This window comes from Girardinichthys multiradiatus, chromosome 23 (assembly GCF_021462225.1).
Source record: "Girardinichthys multiradiatus isolate DD_20200921_A chromosome 23, DD_fGirMul_XY1, whole genome shotgun sequence".
NCBI classification, from domain to species: Eukaryota; Metazoa; Chordata; class Actinopteri; order Cyprinodontiformes; family Goodeidae; genus Girardinichthys; species Girardinichthys multiradiatus.
This window is the reverse complement of record NC_061815.1, coordinates 20,054,154-20,079,728: the sequence shown is the minus strand read 5'-3', so window position 1 is coordinate 20,079,728 and position 25,575 is coordinate 20,054,154. Positions and strand designations below refer to the sequence as shown.

The window sequence follows — 25,575 nt, the reverse complement described above, 5'->3', positions numbered from 1 at the left end:
CAAAGAGCATCCTTACATATGTGTTTTGGTGCTCCATAAGTGACATGGTTGAATCAAGCGTGATGGAGATTACATCTTCTACAGACTGGTTTGCTTTTAAGCAAACTGGTATCCATCCAGATCTCTCAAAGCACTTCATTATTGCTGGTGTAAGGGCAACTAGACAGTAGTCGATGAAGCTGGTGACTGCTGTCGACTTTGGCAGAGGGATGATTGTGGTGGCTTTGAAGCAGGGGGGCACTTAAGCATACCGTAGTGAGAGGTTCAATATGTCAGTACCTCTGTTAGCTGGTCAGGACAGGCCATAAGGATACGTTGAGGCACTCCATATGGTCCAAATGCTTTAAATATGTCAGTCCTCCCCATAACTGACCTTATCTTGTGGTGTTTGAGGGTGAATGTCTGCTCGTTCTCTAGCTGTACTCCTCTGGTGCTTGCTTCGCCATATGGTTCATCAAAGTGGGCAAAAAGACATTCAAGGTATCAGAAAGATCTTTGTCCTGACTGACGTGTGTTATCTTTATATTTATTTCGGGGTTTTGTCCTCTACGAATGCTGCAGGGGTCTTTATTCTCGAAATGTTCTTCAACCCTTTGATTCCACTTCTGTTTGGCATATTTAATGCAATTTTTTAGGTCCCTATGGGGAACAGTATAAACCAGCATGTCATTTGGCCTAACGTTAGCATCCCTTTCCTGGGAGGTGTGCTCTCACTATGCTGGTAAACAAGGGTTCTGATGGTCAGCATGGCCTTAGTACAGAAGTTGCTGCAATCCAAGACAGCAGAGGTGTATGTTTCTAAGTTGGTTCCCAGTGAAAACACCCCTCAGTCTGAGCTTGTAAAACGATCTGGCAATGTTACAGTCCAGTACTGTCTTCACAGCTGGTCTGGTTTTGCAACCACAGGTTTATATGATGATTCAGCATCAAGGGTGTGATCTGGTAAGCCAAGATGGGGTATGGCACAGCTTTTTATGGCCCCGGGATATTTAACACTTCATCCAGGTTATATTTGGCTCGGGTCTGAAAGTATACACTTTAATGGAGGTTGGGTTACACAGATATGCATGATTAAAGTCTCTATCAACAGTCACAGCCCCTTTGAGAGGAGCATTCATCTGGATGTTAATAAAGCTCTTCAGCGTTAGCTTGCAGTGAGATGTAAACTATTGCAGTAATCTCTCTTGGTAGATAAAATAGCCTGCATTTCATGGCAAGGTAGGTACTACAAATACAGAGAGCAATGTTTTCCAATTTCCACATTTACTACAGTATACCAGTCATGGTTGATATAGATACTAACTCCACCCCATGTTGTCTTACCATGGTTCAGAGTTCTATCCACTGAATAAACAGTGCAGCCAGCTAACCCAATAGATTAGTACTGTTCAGCCACAGTCATTCATTTACCATGTTTTGAGATATAATCCTTAGCCTAAGTTCATCAGTCTTGTTGGCAAGCAAGCAACAGTTGACAAGAAAGAGACTTGGCAGTGCTGTTCGATGCAGGTTAGCTTTTAACCTCGCATGGACGCCACTACGCTTGCCCCGCTTCTGCTTCCTCATTCTGCGCTGCCTCTGGCAGCTCCTCAGCAGAATGAAGTTAGAGTCCTCCAGTCCATCATGACACTCAAAATCTAAATCCCAGCGCCATGCTCTCATATGAAGGAGTTCAACTCATTTATAATCATAAGCACCAGCTTCCATAACAAAAAAGTCTAACATAGTACTCAAAAACACAGCAACAAAGAAGAGCCTGCATCCATGCGTTGCACCATATAAAGCCATCATATTCAGTTTGAAAAGGAGGAAGAAGAAGCCAATGCTTATTAAATCCTAACCCCATTTAACTCCTCCAATATATCCATGATGTATATTCAGTCTGAAAGTTATGTTCTATTAAGTTTACATAAAGCTGTTCTGTTTTGTGTTTTCTCTGCTCAGGTGTTGGTGCAGCCTCAGTATTTTGGACCTTTCAGTAAAAATGTGCCCACTTGACACATCCAACACCACAGCAGAAGTGGAGCCTGGCGAAAGTGATCACTCATTTTTGTTTAACGACAGTTTTGGTTCATACCAACCCGGTTTCAACTCTGATATCACCAAGCACCTTGGAGTCCAAATAACCTTAATTATGGCTTATTCCTTAATAATCCTGCTGGGGCTGCTGGGCAATTCGCTTGTTATCTATATGATTATTCGCTACAGGAACATGCGGACAGTGACCAACTACTTCATAGCCAATCTGGCCTTGGCAGACCTTCTGATGGTCACTCTTTGCCTGCCCTTCACTCTGGTTTACACTCTGCTGGATGAGTGGAAGTTTGGCGCCGTGTTGTGCCACATTGTGCCTTTTGCTCAAGCACTGAGTGTTCATGTGTCCATCCTGACCCTGACTGTCATAGCTCTGGAGCGTTACCGCTGCATCGTCTTCCACCTTGGTCGACGTCTGACTTGGCGTTCCAGCCTCTTCATCATGGCATTCACTTGGACTATTTCTTCTGTCTTGGCAGCTCCACTTGCCATCTTTAGGGAATACCGCTATGAAGAGATTCCTTCTATCAATCTACGCATGCCTGTCTGCTCTGAGAAGTGGCCCCACGGCATTAACCGGGACGGAGTCATCTATAGCCTCTCAATGATGCTACTACTTTACATTCTTCCTTTAGCCATCATCAGTTATGCCTACATATGCATCTGGGTCAAACTGAAGAACCATGTCAGTCCATCCAGCCGTAATGACAACATCAGTCGACGCAAGAAAACCACAAAGATGTTGGCGCTTGTGGTGGTGGTGTTTGCAACCAGTTGGTTGCCTTTGCATGTGCTACAGCTGACCACTGATCTGGACCTGGTGCTTCGGTTTGAGGAGTATAAGCTCATTTTCACAGTGTTTCATATTGTGGCAATGTGCCCTACCTTTACTAACCCTCTCCTCTATGGATGGATGAATAAAAACTACAGGAATGGCTTCCTAATGGTGTTCCGTTGTGAGGACAAGGCAGAGTCTTTTCATCCAGAGGGCTCGTTCAGGACACGATCTGTCAGAGGGCCAACTTTGAACAGTCGTAACGGCGGAAACCCTCCCACTGCTGTTTGAGATTTCTCTTGTTTAAATGTAGAAATCTAAGCACATTAGGCAGACCTCTGCTTTAGGGGGTGTGTTGTTCAGAAGAAGCTTTTTGACTTACCTAATATACTGACCTATAGGTGTGTTTCAATTGTATCTACCTGAAGCTTTCAGCCCCTCACATTTTAACAGCCTTGGAAATCATCTGTCCACTAAGGTCCAAGGCACAGATACATTAACTCATTATACTCCTCCTCAATAAGGTAAGGTAAGGTAAGGTAAGTTTATTTATATAGCGCTTTTCAGCAACGAGACACTCAAAGCGCTGCACATACAATTACAATACAATCACAAAGCAAATAAACACAGATACAGACACAGAAAAACAAATCAAATGATAAAATCAAACAACAGAGGTAATTTAAAAAAGTTAAATAAAATAAAGAGAATAGAATGATGGACAAGAAAATGAGAGGAAAATTGGACTGAAAACGCAACTAATCATGCCTAAATGGCACAGTCAAAGGCCACTCTAAACAAATAAGTTTTTAATCTTGATTTAAAGCAACTTAGGGTTTCGACACTTTTACAGTTTTCTGGCAGTTTATTCCAGGTTAGTGGAGCATAAGAACTAAAAGCTACTTCTCCATGTTTAGTTCTGGTTTTGGGTATGCAGAGTAGATTTGAGCAAGATGACCTGAGAGGTCTGGGTGGTTGATACAAAGACAACAAGTCAGTAATGTATTTTGGTGCTAAGCCATTCAGTGATTTATAGACTAACAGAAGTATTTTAAAGTCTATTCTCTGAGCTACAGGGAACCAGTGTAGGGACTTTAGAACCGGGGTGATGTGCTCCACTTTCTTAGTTCTAGTAAGGAGATGGGCAGCAGCATTCTGGATCAACTGCAGCTGTCTGATCGACTTTTTAGGCAGACCTGTGAAGAAACCGTTGCAGTAATCAATTCTACTAAAGATGAACACATGAATTCGTTTTTCAAAGTCCTGCTGAGAAATTAGTCCTTTAATCCGGGAGATGTTCTTTAGGTGATAGAAGGCCAACCTTGTTACTGTCTTTAGGTGTCTCTGAAGGTTCAGGTCTGAGTCCATCACTACACCCAGATTTCGAGCCTGACTGGTGGTTTCTAGCTGTATTAACTGAAGCTGTGTGCTAACTTTTAAACGCTCTTCCTTTGGTCCAAAGATTATTACTTCAATTTTGTTTTGATTCAGCTGAAGAAAATTTAGGCCCATCCATGCATTGATTTCTTCTAAGCATTTACCCAGCGCTTGAATGGGTTCATGGTCACCTGGTGACATCGTAACGTATAGCTGTGTGTTGTCTGCATAGTCATGATAACTTACGTTGTTGTTTATTAAAATCTGAGTAAGGGGGAGCATGTAGATATTGAATAGGAGGGGCCCTAAGATGGACCCTTGGGGAATGCCACATGTGATATTTGTGCTCTCTGATGTAAAGTTACCTACTAACACAAAAAAGTCAATTTCCTTCAAATAGGATTTAAACCAGTTGAGTGCTGTACCAGAAAGGCCGACCCAGTTTTCCAGGCACTCTAATAAAATGGAGTGATCAATAGTGTCTAATGCTGCACTAAGGTCCAATAATACCAGCACTGTGGTTCTTCCACAGTCTGCATTTATACGGATGTCATTGAACACCTTGACAAGAGCAGTCTCTGTACTGTGGTGAGCAGGAAGCCTGACTGGAAGACATCGAAGCGGTTGGTCGTTGTTAGGAAGTTGTTTAACTGCTGAAACACAGCTTTTTCAATAATCTTACTGATGAAGGGGAGGCTTGATATAGGCCTGTAGTTCTGTAGTAGCAGCCTGTCCAAGTTGCTCTTTTTCAATAGAGGTTTGATAATTGCTGTTTTCAGGGCCTGGGGGAAAACACCTGACAAAAGGGATGCGTTTATTATTTGTGTTAAATCAGATGTTATTACGGGCAAAGCTTTCTTAAGGAAAGCTGTGGATAAACATCGAGATAGCAGGAAGAAGAGCTTAGTTGCTGTACGATTTCTTCTAAGTTTTAGTAGTTTATTTGGTGAAATTGGGAAATTTTGTCAAAATCAGTTCTAGTTGGAGAAAACATTGGTACTGGAGTTGATGTGGATGTGCTGACTGCCTCTCTGATCTTTTGGGTTTTTTCAGTGAAGAATTTAGCAAATTCATTGCAGGTCCTGGTAGAGTGGAGTTCAGATGCTACAGTTACAGGAGGGTTTGTTAACCTGTCAACCGTGGTAAATAATGCATGAGCATTGTTAATGTTTTTGCTGATGATCTCAGAAAAGAAAGATTCCCTTGCATTTTTCAGTTGTAGGTTATATCTGTATAGTCTCTCTTTATAGATAATATAGTGAACCTGGAGTCCAGTCTTTCGCCACCTGCGTTCAGCTTTTCGACATTCCTTTTTTTCACTTTTGACTGTTAGAGCACTTCTCCATGGAGACATTTCTTCCCAGAAATGACTTTCACTTTAATTGGAGCAATTGAATCAATGATGTCCGAGATTTTAGAATGAAAGTTTTCTACCAGCTCATCTACAGTGTTACAGGGCAAAGTGGAGGTAGAAGAGTAAATCTGGTTACAGGTTTCAGCAGCACTGTCCTTAAAGATGCGTTTTCTTATCATGTCTCTTTGGCAAACTGAGTCATTGCAGATGATGCTTTCAAAAATAACAGAAAAGTGGTCAGATAGGGCAACATAAGTTACAGACACCTTGGAAATGTTTAGACCCTTAGTGATGATCAAGTCCCAAATATGTCCCTGTTTGTGCGTTTGCTGTTTAACATGTTGAGTAAAACCAAACGTTCTAAGAGTGTCACATAGATCTATTGCACTTCTGTCTTCAGGATTGTCCATGTGAATGTTGAAGTCTCCGAAAATAATTAAACAGTCATAATAAACACAAATCACAGATAAAAGCTCATTAAAATCACTAATAAAGTTTGTTTTGGACTTAGGAGGCCTGTAAATATTCAAGAACATGGTTCGGACCGGGCTCTTTACCCGGAGAGACAAATATTCAAAAGAGTGAAATTTGCCCAGAAATACTGAAATCTTTAAACAAAGTGGCCACCCCTCCACCTTTTCTTTGCTGTCTGCTTTCACAAAGAAAATTGTAGTTCAGAGGCGTCGACTCTACCAGAATGGGAGCTTCATTAGATTCATGTAACCATGTTTCTGTTAAAAACATAACATCAAGATCGTGGTCAGTAATGAAGTCATTGATTAAAAATAATTTTCCTGACAGAGATCTAATGTTCAGTAAAGCCAGTTTATATGACTTAGTTGTTGATATTAACTCTGTGTGTGGTTGTACCTGACAGTTTATGGCTTTGTTGATTGTTTATTACTGTCTCTTATCTCTTATCCAATACTGAACTGATGAGATGTTGCTGCTTAACAGCATCTTAAAAGTAACAAAATCAAGACTAAATGTCCTCTTTTGCTTCTGGTAAATCTGTTTCCTGCTGTATATATTTCAGTTGTACAGTGGGAAAATGTGTTACTGTTTGCAAACATTTGGTTATTTGCACTGCAGCTGCACGGTGGCACAGTTGGTAGTACTGTTGCCTTGCAGCAAGAAGTTCCTGGGTTTCACTCCTGGCTGGGGGTCTTCCTGCATGGAGTTTGAATGTTTTCCCCATGCCTTCGTGGGTTTTCACTGGGTACTCTGGCTTCCTCACACAGTCTAAAAACATGACTTTTAGGTTAATTGGTCTCTCTAAATTCCCCTTAGGTGTGAATGAGTGTGTGCATGGTTGTTTGTCCTGTATGTCTCTGTGTTGCCCTGCGATTGATTGGCGACCTGTCCAGGGTGTACCATGCCTCTCGCCCATAGACTGCTGGAGATAGGCACCAGCTTCACCATGACCCACTATGGAATAAGCGGTATAGAAGATGAATGAATGAATGAATGATATTTGCACAGCTTCAATGTGATGAGGAGATGGATTTCCAAATCAGACCAATAATCGTACATCTCTTTTTGACAGGGGTTACTTTCTAAGAAACTAGCAAAATCACTCAAACTGTGTGGAAATGTTGAAGCTACTATCTTTCTATGTGTGATGGGGCTGTAAAACACTTAGCAAGAAGTTTTTTTGGAACATCAAGTCATATCACATTTTGAAGTATGTTTGTCACTTTTTATGCAGTCCCAGTTTGAATAATGCATGTGTTTTGGGATTAAGGGTGTGGAATTGATTGTGTTCAACTGTGTCAGAATAAGCTACATTACTTAACAGGCTCATTTTTTCCCTTCATATTTATGGATCAATTGACTATCTTAGAATGAAATGTCAATGATCTATGAATGCCCCAAGTGGTCCGATAAGTTATCATTTGCCTAATTAATCAGTATGTAGCTCATGCTGTCAGTTTCACATTTAGAGGCAAGCATCTAAGTGAATCTACAAAAGCACAGATAGAGTGAAGAGCGCTTGCATAGTTACATAAACATGAATAATGTTAGGTCATTGATGTAATATTTCAGCTATGGCACGTTTATGCTATGGAACTATACAAATCCAAGAAATCTGTAGCAGCCTGGTATAGTTGGTGATCAAATAATTTGACTTATTTATTTTACTTATTTACTTAAATTTTTCATTGATTAGTAAATTTATATGGAGCTGAGTGTTTAGTGTCAATAAATTCTGAACACCTTCAACATTTTCAGCCTAGGCTAATCTACAATGTATGTCTCTAGTTGGACTTTTGCTTAAACAAACAATGTATATGTATTAACTATCCTAGTGTTAAATGTGCAGAAACAAAAATGTGAAGAAAGTGGATGCTGGAGTGTTACTTACCTGAGGGAGCGTATCTTCCTACCCCACTGAAACACTAGACAGCAAAAAAATAGTGTGACAAAGGTGTTAATGCCTAATGCATGTGGTGCAAACAATATCAGTATTGTAAATAAGTAACCATTTAGAAATATTTTGCAGCCTTTCCACCACATAGCACTACATCTCTACCCTTGTTCCTGCACCTGAAATGTGAGGGGAAAAGACTCCCCCTCCCACCAACCACAAGCCCTGAAAGGACAGTGGTTGATTGAAAAAGGTTCCTGCAGTCAAAACACAATTTATGTCTCGAAAGAGGGCCCAAGGCTTTGCAAGCAAATCTCTTTATAAGGCTCCTTGTTGAGTTGAGAGGTACTGGTAAAGTACATATGTCTAATTTATTCAAATATGTATCCAAAATGTTTACCTATGTCTTATTTAAACATGTTCTTGTGTAAATGCAGATTTCTTGTTGCTAAATAATGTCCAAGTTTATAGTATGTTTTTTGACAGAAGGCAGAGATTGATGTGACTGTGAATTTAGGCTGCTCATAATATTTGGATAATTATCTTCTCATTCATTCAAATCCTCTAATCTGGAAAAACAAAAATGTTCCACCGCAGTAACATGCAATCCTCTTCCAAGACATCCGAAGGGAGCCGTCACTAATATTCTGTACAAATAGGAACTTAATTGTTTTCACCTGGCCACCAGATGTTCCTGATTACACTGAGCAGCGAGACTCTGTGTCCAGAGGAATCAGACTGGAAACCAGTGACCTGTGTGACACCAGAGAGGCACACTGTTTTCATCACAGAAGCTTGTTCGAGGGGATGTAAAAAGAACATGCAATTCTGGGTTCATTATACGCTGCTGCTAAAGTGTCCTTTTTATGATGGTTTTTATTAAATGTTGCTACATTAATCATCCACGAGGCCTCTGGGCACCAGTATCAAGCCTGTACTGGATACACCAACATTACTGCTGGTGTGTCTATTAAGATAAATTATTGTCTGTTCCTCTGTGTTAAATAAAGATAACTTGGCTTGTGTATGTGTGGAAGGGAAGTACATCCTGAATCCCAGTGACTACTGATTAAAGCAAAATATGACCTGTGCAGTAAGTGTCTCAAAGTGAACACCGATTTCATTCAGATGTTTATATGAATGTTGCATCAGTATACAGGAAAAAATAACCCTCAGACTATAGACCTGATTTATAAAAAAAGGGATCAAGTAAATCCAGTAAAGCAAGTGTGGCCCACACATTTTCATTCATTGTACAGCAAAGAGAATAGCTATTGCAAATACATTACTGGTTCCTGACTCCCACATTGCAGATTTCCTGGCTTAGGTATATGGTATTTTATGTACTTCGGGTTCCAAGCCTTTAAAAAGAAAAACAACTAGCAGAACGCTACATTCACATCCAGTAGCATCAAAATTTCTCCCATAAACATTACAGGTTTATCTCATATATACCAATAATTGTTAAAATTATTGAGTTAAAGGGAAACTGTTACTTTCTTAAAGCAATGTTGCCAACGGTGGTACTTTGCCTGAGATGGAGTTGGGTAGGGATCTGTGTGAAAAAAGAAAGGCAGCACAGCATTTTGTGACTAAAGAAAAAATGAGCTAACGTGACCAGATTTAAAAGATTGATATTTGAGACATCTGTAATTGATTAAGAAGCTATATAAACACTCGGATTTTGAGCAACCCACCATCTTATTTTTTGATGTCCAAACTTTGAAGAATGATCTAGCTCCTTAGAGAAGGTGAGATGGATCATATAATTGGAAAACAAAAATAATAATAATAAGCTATGATCAATGTGAAACTAATGACGTAGTGGTTATATAATCTAAGTTGTCTGCAGCTGCAAACAACAAATCTTCCAGTAAATTAAAAATGTCAACTTTGTTTAGAATGACCAATCACAAACAGTAGTTTAGAAAATAAAGAGTTTAATTTGAGTGTCTATTTGGAGAGACATTTATCTGGGCAGAGAGCTGGTAACCCTGCTTAAAGCTGCAAAATAGGCAACGCCTGACCCAAAAAAAAAAAAAACCCCGAAGAAACCCCTGAAGCTTTGAAGCATTTTGCACAGGTTCTCTGCTGCCATCTAGCAATCAAAAACAAGCATCACGTCTGCGCCGCCTGGCGGATTACGATGCGTAGAGCTTGCAAAGTTAAACAAGGTGTTAATACAGGTCCTTCTCAAAATATTAGCATATTGTGATAAAGTTCATTATTTTCCATAATGTCATGATGAAAATTTAACATTCATATATTTTAGATTCATTGCACACTAACTGAAATATTTCAGGTCTTTTATTGTCTTAATACGGATGATTTTGGCATACAGCTCATGAAAACCCAAAATTCCTATCTCACAAAATTAGCATATCATTAAAAGGGTCTCTAAACGAGCTATGAACCTAATCATCTGAATCAACGAGTTAACTCTAAACACCTGCAAAAGATTCCTGAGGCCTTAAACACTCCCAGCCTGGTTCATCACTCAAAACCCCAATCATGGGTAAGACTGCCGACCTGACTGCTGTCCAGAAGGCCACTATTGACACCCTCAAGCAAGAGGGTAAGACAGAAAGAAATTTCTGAACGAATAGGCTGTTCCCAGAGTGCTGTATCAAGGCACCTCAGTGGGAAGTCTGTGGGAAGGAAAAAGTGAGGCAGAAAACGCTGCACAACGAGAAGAGGTGACCGGACCCTGAGGAAGATTGTGGAGAAGGGCCGATTCCAGACCTTGGGGGACCTGCGGAAGCAGTGGACTGAATCTGGAGTAGAAACATCCAGAGCCACCGTGCACAGGCGTGTGCAGGAAATGGGCTACAGGTGCCGCATTCCCCAGGTCAAGCCACTTTTGAACCAGAAACAGCGGCAGAAGCGCCTGACCTGGGCTACAAAGAAGCAGCACTGGACTGTTGCTCAGTGGTTCAAAGTACTTTTTTCGGATGAAAGCAAATTCTGCATGTCATTCGGAAATCAAGGTGCCAGAGTCTGGAGGAAGACTGGGGAGAAGGAAATGCCAAAATGCCAGAAGTCCAGTGTCAAGTACCCACAGTCAGTGATGGTCTGGGGTGCCGTGTCAGCTGCTGGTGTTGGTCCACTGTGTTTTATCAAGGGCAGGGTCAATGCAGCTAGCTATCAGGAGATTTTGGAGCACTTCATGCTTCCATCTGCTGAAAAGCTTTATGGAGATGAAGATTTCATTTTTCAGCACGACCTGGCACCTGCTCACAGTGCCAAAACCACTGGTAAATGGTTTACTGACCATGGTATCACTGTGCTCAATTGGCCTGTCAACTCTCCTGACCTGAACCCCATAGAGAATCTGTGGGATATTGTGAAGAGAACGTTGAGAGACTCAAGACCCAACACTCTGGATGAGCTAAAGGCCGCTATCGAAGCATCCTGGGCCTCCATAAGACCTCAGCAGTGCCACAGGCTGATTGCCTCCATGCCACGCCGCATTGAAGCAGTCATTTCTGCCAAAGGATTCCCGATCAAGTATTGAGTGCATAACTGTACATGATTATTTGAAGGTTGACGTTTTTTGTATTAAAAACACTTTTCTTTTATTGGTCGGATGAAATATGCTAATTTTGTGAGATAGGAATTTTGGGTTTTCATGAGCTGTATGCCAAAATCATCCGTATTAAGACAATAAAAGACCTGAAATATTTCAGTTAGTGTGCAATGAATCTAAAATATATGAATGATACATTTTCATCATTACATTATGGAAAATAATGAACTTTATCACAATATGCTAATATTTTGAGAAGGACCTGTATGCTCAGACTCAACCTCTGTCCTCTCAAGTATTAGATCATTCCATTCAAACAGTAGACAGGATATTCTCTATGATATACTTGTTGTTATTCTCAGAATTCATCAGTGGGGTGGTATAGTTCAGTTTCTGTGGGTGCCAGCACATGTGGGGATCAATGGGAATGAAAAAGTGGACACACTGGCAAAATAAGCTCTAAAAAAAAGTACAGTGGAAATGAGGGCTAAATTGAGTAAATCTGAGGTAAAGACTATGATTTGGAAACACATAAATCAGGAGTGGCAAAGAGAGTGGGATAATGGAAAGAAGGGAAGACATCTGTATAACATTCACAGCAGGATAGCATCCAGAGTCCAGAGTGCAGGGAGGGTATAGGAAAGAAGAATCTGTCATTACAAGAAACATGGGACAGGTAGATGTGAAGGTTGCCAGGAAGAAGAGACAGTTGAACATGTGGTTTTAAGGTGTAGAGGTTACAGTGTATATAGTGAGATTTTGAGAGAAAGATTGAAGGAACTAGGAGTAAAAGAGTCCACTTTGAAAAGTATTTTGGGTTTGGGAAGTAGAGCACAATTTCGGGTACTGGTGTACTTTTTAAATGATACAGAGATCCATTAGAGGATTTAGGTAGTGGCTGACCCATACTCTGGAACAGTAGGTGGCGGTAATGCCTCATTAAGTTGGTCGCCAACCGCCGTAATACTTGAAGAAGAAGAAGCCTCCTGGCGGATATTCCGTTAACGCTCAGCGTTTGACCTTACTTCTCGGTCCGGTGACGTTTGGCATCTCAATTAGGTGGCCACACGATGGACTTTGCTCCACACGAACCATGAAATGTCCTTTCTGATTATTTGAATACACCCACTGTGCAGGTTAGTGTTTATTTCGTCTATGTCGAGCCCTTCCTTCTATGTGATTACAGGAGATTGAATACATATATGTACGGCAGTCTGCCATTCATTCATGAGGTTAGCCACATGCTAGTTTAGTTCATGCTAACCAGGAAGCCACGGAGCGTGTACGTAAATGTGACGGAAACAACTTTTAACACATGTTGAGTTCAGTTTGTTGCTGTACATTGAACTTTTATTTTAAACCACAAATACATTATAAAGCCGCCTGTAAAAAAACAAAACAAAAACAGCACAGCAAGCGATTTATTACGTAGTAGGTTTTATGTGCGGTTTAGCTATCTTGTACTGTTAGCCTACAAAATATGAATGAAAAAAGTCCTTGCAATCATGACAGACTTCTGCATACATGTCAACGCACTTAAAGCCTTTCTGTTTGTTCGTAGCAGTCATTTAAACCACGAATGCAGCAGAATGAGTTGTAAATGTGTTCACTGTGAACCTTACTCTGCTCCTGCTCTATCTGATCATAACGGACTCCCACTTTATCTCTGTGCTGCAGCTACACTGCCAGAATAAACCAAGGGAACAATGGGGAAATATTTTTGCTGCACAGGTTTTCTGAAAAGCACCTGGGACCAAGTTTGCATTGCCTTCTGGCAACGTTATCCCAACCCTTACAGGTAAGGAAAAACTCATTGGTGTAATAGTGTTTTATTACACGCTTATTGATCGTACCTCATTAAACTGCGCTATCTAAGCAGGTGGAATGGGTCTCTACATTCAAATCCTACAGAGGTTTGCTAATTGAGATATATCTTTTACTTAGTGTATGCACTTTTTAAATAATCACGTGCATAACAGGGGTGTGTTACTATAATCCAGTGGTTTGCTGATTAAAAAACATCAGTTATCTGCCATTTGAAACCAATAGCAGTTTTGTCTATCATATCAATCTGAGAAATGCAGTGTGGGGATTCCCTGATGATACCTGAACATTGAAACGATCCCAGGGATATTATATAATTACATACTAAAAGAATTAAGCACATATTGGCATGCACTATACACCAGCCACACAATGACCTTTCTGACATGAGTAAGTAGCAGGCCCTTGGTTCATTGCATAGAATGTAATTAAAATACGTTGATGTTTGTACTTGTAATGTGACAAATATATATATAAAAAAAAGGGGGTATGAATCAAAGAAACCTTGGATATAGAAGCAAACCATTGCCATTTAACACAGACCAGCACAGACCCTATAGTATTGCTGATAAAGCTGACCTGTGATTCCTGGCCAATGAACAGTCTTTTAGGAACAGGGACATTTTTCGAGCCTGCATCCATGATCCACAAAACGTTTTGCTGCCATCAGTTTCAAAAAAGGCTTTTTTATCTGCAAAATGTCTCAGTTTAACAAATATAATGTCGTGTGTGTGACAGCATACTGCATATTTTTAAGTTCAGAGTTATCAACCTGATCCGTCTCTCTCAAACATTATACTGTTTTGACCTAAATTTAATTTGGAATTCGATTTAACCAGGAATAAATTCTTCTGAAACCAAAATCCATCAAAGAATGTTATGGCCTTTTCTTATTAATACATTTGTTACCTATTTATAACTTTACTGAGAATTTAAACCTGTTCAGAAATATTTGTTTTCCCAAAACGAAAGGATTTTCCCATTTTACTGGTTCTCACTATTTTCCGTCTGTTTTCAGTAACCATGTCTTGACGGAGGACATTATCTTCAGAGAAGTTACTCCATCCAACTGCCTCATTTCCAGACGTCTGTTGACCAAAACCAGCCGTGCACCTCGCTGGATGGAGCGGTACCTCCCAAAGCACATGGCCAGCTCGGCGTACATCATCGAGGACTCCATCATTGACCCTCAGAAACGGACCATGACCACTCTGACATGGAACATCAGCCACGCTCGCATCATGGTACACTCATGTTTGCAACCATCAGAACTTGGCTTTGTATAGAGTCAAATCCGTCTCATTTTGTGTTTTTTTTGTTCTGCGTGCTGTGCCAGTCTGTGGAGGAGCGCTGTCAGTACCAAATTAACCCTGAGAAAGGCTCCTGGACGGAAATTAAAAGGGAAGCCTGGATCTCTTCCAGCCTCTATGGGCTTTCTAGAGCTATTCAGGTCAGTAGAGTAAAATAGAGTGCAGCACTACAGGGCAGAAAGGAGCACAGAGTGCCTGATAGGGAGCTTTTCCCACCTGTCCTGTTCTTTAAGATCAACAGTGTTAAGAAGCAACAACTGAGCACATTAATCAGAGTTGTTTGTCACTGTTGTCAGGTTTAGATAAATACACTGAGGTTATAATGTGAGTTCTGTCACATTGTCTTCTATCTTGACTGACTTTGTTCACTTTATCAGGAATTTGGTCTGGCGAGGTTCAAGAACAGTGTCACAAAGACTATGAAAGGCTTTGAGTATGTGCTCGCCAGAATGCAAGGTAGGTTGTTTTTAAAGTTGTTTTTTTTTTTCAGATTTTGTTGTTAAAGTAAACCTTATGGCTCATGTACTTCATGCATGCTAACAAGTACACAGGTAAAAGGTGTCATTGCATTATTTGTTACAGATAGTGTTTATTTTCTCAAATCAGAGTTTTTGTTAATCATGAATGACAGAAAAAGGAGTTGAAATTCTTTATAGACATTTCAGTATCTTTTAGAGGAACGTAGCTTCAAGATAGACCCAAAGTAGGGTGACATTATATAGACCCATCTATCAGACAGAAACGTTTTTACTTGAAGATTTTGTGTATCTTTTGAAACCACATTTTCATGTCCAACAAGGTATTTCATACAGGAATTCAGCCAAAATATCCTTTTTACACTGAAATGACAGAAATGCTGAAAAATTCCAAGTAGGTAAATCTGCAGCAAAGAAAGGTGTAACGTAAGTAAAGCGAAACACATGATTGGATGAGCAGGTCACCATTGGCGTATCTTCTGCTGATATATATATCTTTATATCTTCTGTTTATACATATATTTATAAACGTTCATAATACAAACTGGCATCATTTTAAATATAATTCTGAAACACTAGCTTCATGACCCGCCTTGCAACGGCTGAAAGTAAGAGAGAAAAAAGGGAAAGCAAAGAGAAAACGAGGCTTGCGTGGGTTTTTTTCCAGGTACTCCAGCTTCCTCCTACAGTCCACAAATAGGTCTGTGTGTGTGCGCACGCATGTGTTTGTGAATGAATGTTTAATCTAGTTTTCATTTCAATTCTGGCTCCAAACATTTACAAAAATGTCATCACTTCCACAATGCATTAAATGTGGATGGAGGAATCCAGTGTAAAACATGGAAAACAGTGGAATTTTTTATTAAATTAATTTGACCTGACAAAGTTTGGTCTCCCAAAAAAGATCTTTCTGTTGTTCACAAGAACATTTGTAATGACATGGCAGTAAAGGAGAGGCTGCATTGGTCGCGACACCTTCTGGTCCGTCAGTGTGACGCGACTTGCTCCTCTGAGGCTCAGATATCCCATCAGACCGCTGTGTGGCAGTCTGAGCACAGCTCAGAGCTCAAGCAGAAATCATTTAAAACCGTTCAAAGCAAAGCTCTGGATTTATGAAGTAGTAGTTTAGTGTGCTCTCAGTAAACTGTAGAAAATATGACGTAGTAAATTATGAGAAATAAAACAAAGAGGAAGCAAGCTAATGCTAGTCTGCCTCTTCACCAACTCCTTCCTGCACAAAGATCATCAGCAGAAGCCAAATGCTGATGATCTTCTTTTTCATGACTGAGTGGATTTTAAGCAGTTTACCAAAAAATGGACTTCAGTTGTACTGGAATACATTTTTTAGTGGGTTTTCGAATTGATTACTTTTTATGAAATGTGGCATATTTTAATATTGAAATAACATACAGTGCTGTGAAAAAGTGTTTGCTCCCTTACAGAGCTCTTTGGCTTCTGCTTGTTTTTTTTTTTGAGATCATCAAACCAATTTTCACATCAGACAAAGATAACCAGAGTGGGGACAAGTATTTGAGACACGGCTGATTTAGCAGGTTTACCCACCTGCAAAGCATGTAGACGTCTTATATTTTTATCATAGGTACTTCAACTCTGAGTGACGGAATATAAAACAAAAATCCAGAAAATTACATTGTTTTATTCTTAAGTAGTTAGCATTTTATTGCATGGCATATGTATTTGATCACCTAACAACCAGTAAGAATCCCAGCTCCCACAGGCCTGTTAGTTCTTTAAGAAGCCCTCCTGTTCTCCACTCATTACCTTTATTAACCTATTATCTGTATGAAAGTCTCCTGTCCACACATTCAGTCAAACACACTCCAACCTCTCCACAGTGACCAAGACCAGAGAGCTGTGTGAGAACATCAGGGATAAAATAGCTGACCTGCAAAAGGCTGTAATGGGCTACAGAAAAATAGCTAAGCAGCTTGGTGAGAAGGTAACAACTGTTGGCGCAATTATAGGAAAATGGTAGAAGTTCAAGATGATGGTCAATCTCTCTTGGTCTGGGCCTCCATGCAAGATCTCACCTCGTGGGGCATCAATGATCATGAGGAAGGTGAGGGATCAGCCCAGAACTAAATGGCAGGACCTAGTCAATGACCTGAAGAGAGCTGGGACCACAGTCTCAAAGAAGACCATTAGTAACATGCTACGCTACCATGGTGCAGCACATGCAAGGTCCCCCTGTTCAAGCTAGCACATGTCCAGGCTCGTCTGAAGTTTGCCCAAGACCATCTGGATGATCCAGAGGAGGAATGGGAGGAGGTTATGTGGTCTGATGAGGCAAAAATAGAGCTTTTTGGTCTGAACTCCACGCACCGTGTTTGGAGGAAGAAGAAGAATGAGTACAACCCCAAGAACATCATCCCTACTGTGAAGCATGGAGGTGGAAACATCATTCTTTGGGGATGCTTTTCTGCAAAGGGGACAGGACAATGGCATCGTATTAAGTGGAGGATGGATGGGGCCAACAACCTCCTTCTCTCAGTAAGGACACTGAAGATGGGTCGCGGCTGGGTCTTCCAGCATGACAGCGACCTAAAGGACACAACCAGGGCAACTAAGGAGTGGCTCCGTAAGAAGCATCTCAAGGTTCTGGATTGGCCTAGTCTGTCTCCAGACCTGAACCCAATTGAAAATCTTTGGATGGAGCTGAAAGTCTGTGTGTCCCAGCGATAGCCCTGAAACCTGAAGGATCTGTATGAAGGAGTGGTCCAAAATCCCTGCTGCAGTGTGTGCAAACCTCATCAAGAACTACAGGAAGCGTCTGATATCTGTTATTGCAAACAAAGGGTCCTGTACCAGATATTAAGTTTTGTTTTTCTGATGTATCAAAGACTTATTTCATGCAATAAAATGCAAATTTATTACTTAATCACACAGTGATTTTCTGGATTTTTGTTTTAGATTCGGTCACTCACAGTTGAAGAGAACCTATGATAAAACTTAAAGACTTTTACATGCTTTGCAAGTGGGAAAACCTGCAAAATCGACAGTGTATCAAATACTTGTTCTACCCACTGTACATCAGTGCCAAATGATGCTGTCATTTATCATTTATTAAGGGAAAAACTAACTAGTGAAAATGTAAGTGCTCCCCTATGACAACATAAAGTAGGCTCTTACAAATGATGTGTTCAGAAAAATGTTCGATCTGAGTATAAACAGTTTACATAACTAGAGGTCAGCTGACCTCCGCCAGTTTTATTTTCACAGGAGTAAAACTTTCAACTCTATGATGAAAACATTGATCTGTTTCATATAAAGCAACATCATGTGTTTCTGTAGGTGAAACTCCTTCAAGAACCTTGGCGGAGACTGCTACAGAGCGGGCTAGAGAGACAGCACTGGCAGCTAAAGAGAAAGCCAAGGACCTTGCCTCACATGCTCAGAAGAAACAATACGTGTGAAGATACAGCTGCAGCAGCCTCTTAAACCAGGACAATTTACTTTTACCCATTCTCATTGTTCATTTAGTTACTGGGGATTTTGCAATGGATCCCAGTCTTGGTTTAAAAACACCTCTGTGAGGACTCATCCTGCTGAAAGTGGTGGGTGGACCAGCCTGAGCTGGTTTCAAGAGCCTGTTCCAGCCTCCTTGATTGTGTTCAATGGACCTCAGATGCCACGTCATTTCAATATTTACCATAGATAGAAATCTTGGAAATGGGTGGTGGAATATGGCCCCGGGTGCCATAAAAATAAAGATAATAACCTACACTGGAAGTGTTCCTTAAGCCTTTCCTCAACCTCTGTACCCACCAGGATTTGCCTTTTTTACTCCAGTTCTCTGTTCATCTTGTTTTCTTTTATTTCCACACTTTTTACTGTTAAGTTGCAGCATTACTTTAAAATGATCAGATCAGTTCTTTGGATTCACTTATGTGTTTGATGTCATGTACTATGATGTTATGTTAGTTCAGTTTACCCAATCCTACCTTAGTCATGCTACTGACAGTGGTCCTCCTGCTGCCTCATGCTGAAGTATGCTAGCGGCATCTTGTTGGAGATATAGCTCAATAACCAGCCCTAACCTGGCATCTCTGCTGCTGTGTAAGAGCTCCTCTCCTCTTAACTTGATTGTCACCTCGCTGTATACATTCATTTATTCATTGCACTATTCTTGCTTGAATGATGTAGTATCAGCTGGTCAATAAACAGACATTTTCCAATCATTATATGGTTTTTCTGTCCCAAGTAGTGCATTGGACAACTTGAAGTAAGGTGTTGCGATACCTTGCTAAGTACACAAACTTCTGGAACTTTTTCTGTTTTTTACTGGGATTTTATGTGATAACACAAGTGCATCACTGTAAAGTGGAAAAAATTATATATGATATATAAAATATTTGAACATGAATAATCGTAAAGTATTATACATTCTTCTTTACAAACCAACAACGGAAAGTGTTTGAATACAGTGTTACTAAGGCCAAAATTATGCTCCTTTTCCATTGGCTTTACATTGGATGGCTCCACTCCATTTACCCCACTTTGTGACTGTTTACGTTACTGGCTTTCCTGGCCTGGTACTGGATTTCTCGGTTCCTGCTAGTCAGCAGGGCCAAAATGTGATGTCAGCAGACATCTGTCCACTGATTGGCCATTTTCCTGGGTCACCCGTATGTCTGCGGCATAAAGTGCGTGCCGAGGTAGCGGAGAGTGACGAGCAACAGATTTTACAGCACACCGCAGTACAGGGAAAAGCTCCAAAAAAAACTCCTTACTGCTTTAAGAGGACATGATGTGTGACGGTGAGGGTTTATAAAACTTTGCACAGCACATGTTGCTAGAAGCCCCAGCCTTCAATGGAAACAACAGGTTTCATGACAAGTAGAGTGAGGTAGAGCAGGTTGGAGCTGGAACCATGAATGGAAAAGAGATTAGATCTAGATTTTGACTAAACCATTCTAACATGTTAATATGGTGTGATCTGAACCACCTGATTGTAGCTCTGGCTGAATGTCATTGTGCTACTGGAACATCTCAATAGAAACATGGCAGACAAATAAAGTATAAATACAGGAAACTGGAAGCAGGAGTGGGTGACAAGACTGGTCAGTATGAAACACCCGAAGTTATGGTATTTCAGATATTCAGATTTGTGGATTGTACAGCTAATAGTTATGTCAACATATTCACCCACCCAAGCTGCAGCTCCTCTAGAGTTACCATGGGCCTCTTGGCTGCTTCCCTGATTAATGCTCTTTTTGGTCAATCTGTGAGTTTAGTTGATGACTTGCAGTTGTGCGATAATCTTCCATTTTTGATCAGTGCTATGTAAGATTTTCAGTTTGGCAAAGCTTTTATAACCCAAGCCTGCTTTAAACTTTCTCCCTGACCTGTCTGACGTTACACGATTGTCACGATGCTGTTGGTTCTCTAAAAAACCTGAGGCCTGAGACAGAACAGCTGGATTTAGACAGACAGGTGGACTATTTCCTGATTGGTTGCACTGGTTTTTATTAAAGGGTATTGGAGGTAAGTGGGCTCAATAAATAAGCATACCTATAGAATACTATAGCGTGCTATAGATTTTTTTAATCATACTACGATACACTGATTTTGTATTTATAATGTGACAAAATGTGAAAGAGGTCAAAAAGTATGAAAACTTTTGCGAGGCATTGCTTATAAAGCCCAGGTTATAAGCACAAAGAAAATAGTTTTAGCTGAAAAAAATACTAATAATTCTGGGAAATAATGACCGATGCAAGAAATAAATATAGAAAATATTTATTTGTTAAAAAAAAAAAGAAAGCTTACACCAGTACAAAAATGCTACACAATATTACTGGGTGGAGAGACAAACTACAAGTAATAAGGCCTCTTGCATATACAAAATTGAAGAAGAAAGCACCTTCAGTTACTAAATCTGCGTTACATACTTGTAATCAACATTAATTGCATAATCACTGCAAGTAGATGTTGCCTGCTCTGACTGGTGAATTTGTTGTATTTAAAACGCCCAAGTGAACCCTGTAGATGGCCAGCACTCTTCGCCAACTTGAATGCGCTCACAATTCGACTGATCACATTATGCGTCAAAACTCTTTGTTTTAAATAGAGATGCAAATGTGTGCCGGTACGAAACCTCAATGTGCAAATCTGACAGGTTGTTTTTTTTTTGTTTTTTTTCTCCCCATTTCCTAGCTGCTGGTTTTGTTCCCTCTCTTTGGCCGTACCTCGAAACTTTCTGTGACAAAACAAGTGCAACGGGTGGACGTTATGTGCAACAGAAGAAAAAGAGCTATAAATACATGAACTTACATTGGAGGACAAAAATAAAACAAATAACAGAAAATATGTTTAAGTGCACGCTAAATGCGACATGCTGCAATATAAACTTAGTGCTAAGGAGAAGCTGTGTAGAACGTTAGTCTAAATCTGGTTTAAGGCAGAATTCAACACAGACATGAAGGAAATTTGTATTAAAGTCCTTATTTCTGATTAAAACTGAGCTCCTGAATCATAGGCAGGTTAACACCTCATGGCTTTCAGTATAAAAAAAAACCAAAAAAAAAACAACATAATTGCTTGATCGGAGGACTGCTTATGCGTGATGTAACATCCGTCCCAATTTAGTGCAAATGGATGTATTATTAGCCTGTTGCTTTAAAACAAGACAGAAAAAAGCTTTCCTGTAAAAAACAAGTGTTCGGTTGTGTACAGTAACCTCTTTCTCCCTCATCCTGTTTTGTTTTTGGAATGTTTTCTTCTTCCTCTCCCTCTTGCAGACCCTGTGTCACGGAGGTCATAGCCAGGACCTGTCCAAGCTGGAGTAACTGTGGTCTGCGTCCATGTGTGCAATACTCAGCCCGTCAGAGTCCACGCAGTCAAACATGATGCTTTCCACGTCCACCTCCACGTCTTCTGTAATGAAGACAACAACAAAGGTCAAACCCATTAATAGAGGACAATAGATATCACAATCAAGGTGAAAGGGATAAAAACTTGGGCTGTGTGATGCGATCAGTTAAAACAACTCATCTTTTCTGCATTTCAAAGGTTCAATTCCTACCAAGATGTGAAAAAAGGTTTAAAACACAACTGAAATCTGTATTATGAGATTTTGCCAAGATCTGAGCTGAGAGCCCCTCATCCACCTACCTCTGTCTGAGTCTGACCTCTCCGAGGACATGGTGGACCCCTGGCTATTGTTCCTCATCCTCTCTGTTCCCCTCTGCAGCTGCTCCAGCCGAACACGCAGCTCCCTCTGCTCCCAGCGAAGGCGGTCCTTCAGTTGCTCCGCACGCTCGTCCTGCTCCTGCAGCTTCTGAAACGACGCAGATGAGGGGGAGAAACATTCAAACAAAACTTAAGATGCAGGAAGAGGGGAAATAATAGTGAAGAAGGCATCATGAACTGGTTACAGAGGTCAAACGTGAGGATTTATAATGTACCTTTATGTGAAGCTGAGCTTGTCTCAGCAGGTTCAGGGTGGTGTTCCTCATGGAGTCTGAAGAGACTGGAACATGCTTCTTCAGCTCCTCCAAGCAGTGCCTCAGCTGAGCTCGCCTGCAGTTTACAGTGATCAGCAATAAGTTCATTGCCTTGCTACATTTAAATACTCTTGACTTGTTCGCATCTTGTCACATTACAACCACAACTTTCAACGGAGCTCCTACTGATTTTATGCCATAGATTAACTCTGAGTTATTGTAAGGTGGAGGAAATGTGACACGTAGTTTCTTTTTTACATATAATGTGAAGTGTGGTGCGCCTTTGGTCTGTTTGTGTATGATCTCAGCATAAATAGAGCCGTCCTGTGAAGGCCTCAGAGGTTTCTCAAAGGGTTGTTTTTTTCCCGGCAGGGACCGGGGTGTTGGTCAGAGTTTGTAGGAAAATGGATGGAGGTAAAAAGAGGACAGTCCTGGAATAAAACCTGTTAGAGGCTGCAAAAGACCTAATAGAGGCTACTATAGCGTAGAGGTTCGCCTTCGAACAGGACAGCAGACCCTAAGCATACAGCACAATGAAATGGTTTAAATCAAGCATATTCATGTGTTAAAAATGGTACATGGCCATTACAACTATACCGCTTTATCCATACCCCAGAGACCCCAAAGCGCTTCAGCCTACAATCAGTCAGCCACCCATTCATACACACATTCACACGCTGACAGTGGTGAGCTACAATGTAGCCACAGCTGACCTGGGGCACACTGACAGACAAATGACCCAGTCAAAGTCCAGGTCTAAATATGCAGTTGAGAATCTGTTTTAATCTTTGCCTTTCAGATACTCTATCCAATCAGACTGAGCTTGAGCTATGTTGCAATGAAGAAAGGATACTTTTCCATTGCTCTATCACAAACCAAACACACACAGCAGTTTGTGGAGGCAACGTGACAAAATGTGGAAAAAGTTCAAGGGATGTGAATACTCTTTCAAGGCAACGTACTGTTAAATCTACAAAAACAGCTTTGCAATTATGACACATTTTAATTGCTGTAAAAAAATATGATTACCTGTTTTTCTCCAGCTCATTGTGAACTGTCCTGTAATTAGAATAAAAACACGTTTGTTAATACCAACATTTATAAATAACTCAAGAAGGAACATCTGTGGACGAGGTTTAACAAGGCTCTTTATCAGAACCGAAAGACTGAAAGACACACCCTTCTGTCAGTAATCTGTTACATAATGTATTTACCTTTTGCCACCAGCAGCGGAAATCTTCCTACTTTTCAGTTTGCTTCCTTCCTCAGAGTTACCCGGACTGAGAGGCGGGGGGGAAGCATATCCATGTTCGGCCTCTGCACGGGAAGGAAAACCACCACAGGCAAACATTAATGTATGTGTCACTGATAAATTACTGTTACAGTGTTAAAAACGTGGTTTTTCATTGTAAACATGTTAAAGTCGTGGGGTTATTGGATTAAATGTGTAGTATAACCTGAATATTATTCTAACCCAAGGTAAAACCTTAAGTAAAAAGAGGAAAACAGTTTGAGAAGTCATCAGCTCAACTTTATTTTTTTTTTGGGGGGGGGGGGGGGGGGGGGGGTTTGGCGCCATCCATCTATTAACCATTCGTTACATTCAAACCGAGGTTTTTTACATTAAAAGTAGCCTAACTAACTAAAATCAACAAGCATCGCCTCTGCATACACGAGTGACAAATGTAGCTTCCCTGACCAGCCGGGCTTTCATTCACCCGATGAGCGCCGCCCCGGATTCATTTTCAAACTCGGCGAGATTGGCGCCTTCGAATACAAAGATGCGACCGATATGTAGGTCACTGAGTCAAAAATAGCGCAGCCCGGCCGCGATAACGTTCAGCTGGACGTCCTTGTGCAATCTCAAACAAAAGCAATCAATTTGGTTACTGTATTATACATCGCGTATGTTTTTATAGTGGCTTCTCGATGCAGACTGTTTTTTTTTTTTTTTTGTTGTTTTTTTTTTACCCACTTAATAACAATAACTCGTACCCCGAGGTTGACTGTTGACGCGAAATACCAACCTCGGCCTTTTCTCTCCACAAACTCGGCTGCCCAAAGGAGAACCTGGATGCTGCAAACATTTCCTTCCATCATTGCGTTTGTAAGAGTAATGTGATCAGAGGTAAACAAACTACAGCACCACAAACATCTGCAGCTCACAGAGCGGAGGACTGTGTGCTGACTACGTCCACAGTGCAGGGAGAGCCAACAATAGTGCTGCATTCACGTACTGAATGTAAACTCGGAAATGTCATGCTTTCGGGCCTCTGGTTAAAACGCTTATAACACACACACACACACACACACACACATACATATATATATATATATATATATATATATATATATATATATATATATATATATATATATATATATATATATATATATATATATATACACATATATACATATGTATGTATGCTTCTATTCGAGCATTTTCAAGAGCATCTGAAGGGGTCAAAATGCATCGTAAAGCGTCATGGTCAGACCTTCAACTCAGTGTCGTAGCGCTCTGCTTCAACCACTCCCCTCCGTGCGATACGTGCACCCTTTTGTAATTTGCTCAAAGCTCAAGTTTTTTTCCCACATTTGTAAATTTTACTGTATTATTTTATATATGTCTATATTATGTTTAGTAACAATAATGATAAACTAAAACATCATCTGTGTTAGGATTTCTTTTTCCACCTAAACTAAATCTCGAAATCACACTCCTCATATTATTTAAGTAAAAATGCGATTTTATATTATTTAACAAATTATACATGCTTGCGGTAATTCTGCTATTCTAAAAAAAAAATGAATCATGTGTTAAAACAAAATAAATTGTCGGAATAAAAGCTGTATTTTCAAATATATTCTAGAAATGAAAAACGACACAGATTTGCCCTTACTAAACATGGCGCTGTCTGGCTTCACCGACTGAACGTTGTTGTAGGTTTGTTCTCTGTTTGGAAGTGAAGCCTCCTTGCCAGTAGTATCTTTAACCTCTGAACCCTCGAGTGTGCCAGTACTCCGCCATATTGACTGTTGTCTTGACTGGAGGAGATAGAGAA

At 40.4% G+C, this 25,575-nt stretch overlaps 3 protein-coding genes across 5 annotated transcripts; 2 read left to right on the top strand and 1 right to left on the bottom strand.

The window, feature by feature from the left end:
* The first annotated feature begins 1,948 nt into the window (after positions 1–1,948).
* Positions 1,949–3,393, top strand: npy7r (neuropeptide Y receptor Y7). The gene has a single exon (XM_047354493.1). It carries the CDS (start codon positions 1,985–1,987, stop codon positions 3,098–3,100), a length of 1,116 nt encoding a protein of 371 aa, XP_047210449.1. The 5' UTR covers positions 1,949–1,984; the 3' UTR covers positions 3,101–3,393.
* Positions 3,394–12,412: 9,019 nt separating this feature from the next.
* prelid1a (PRELI domain containing 1a) lies at positions 12,413–19,243 on the top strand. Its single transcript, XM_047352718.1, has 6 exons — positions 12,413–12,570; positions 13,112–13,232; positions 14,277–14,502; positions 14,595–14,708; positions 14,946–15,024; positions 18,357–19,243. The coding sequence occupies exons 2-6, from the start codon at positions 13,141–13,143 to the stop codon at positions 18,476–18,478; spliced, it is 633 nt and encodes a 210-aa protein (XP_047208674.1). The 5' UTR covers positions 12,413–12,570; positions 13,112–13,140; the 3' UTR covers positions 18,479–19,243.
* Positions 19,244–20,788: 1,545 nt separating this feature from the next.
* On the bottom strand, positions 20,789–25,529 carry mxd3 (MAX dimerization protein 3). 3 transcript variants are annotated; one of them, XM_047353781.1, is made up of 6 exons: positions 25,414–25,529; positions 23,725–23,827; positions 23,540–23,569; positions 22,472–22,586; positions 22,179–22,344; positions 20,789–21,941 (listed from the first exon to the last, which is right to left on the bottom strand). In XM_047353781.1, the coding sequence occupies exons 1-6, from the start codon at positions 25,418–25,420 to the stop codon at positions 21,823–21,825; spliced, it is 540 nt and encodes a 179-aa protein (XP_047209737.1). In that variant the 5' UTR covers positions 25,421–25,529; the 3' UTR covers positions 20,789–21,822. The 3 variants fall into 3 exon arrangements, with proteins under 3 accessions (XP_047209737.1, XP_047209738.1, XP_047209736.1); XM_047353782.1 differs by lacking the exon at positions 25,414–25,529 and adding an exon at positions 24,538–24,714 and having other exon boundaries at positions 20,789–22,085; XM_047353780.1 differs by lacking the exon at positions 25,414–25,529 and adding an exon at positions 24,538–24,714.
* Positions 25,530–25,575: the final 46 nt, after the last annotated feature.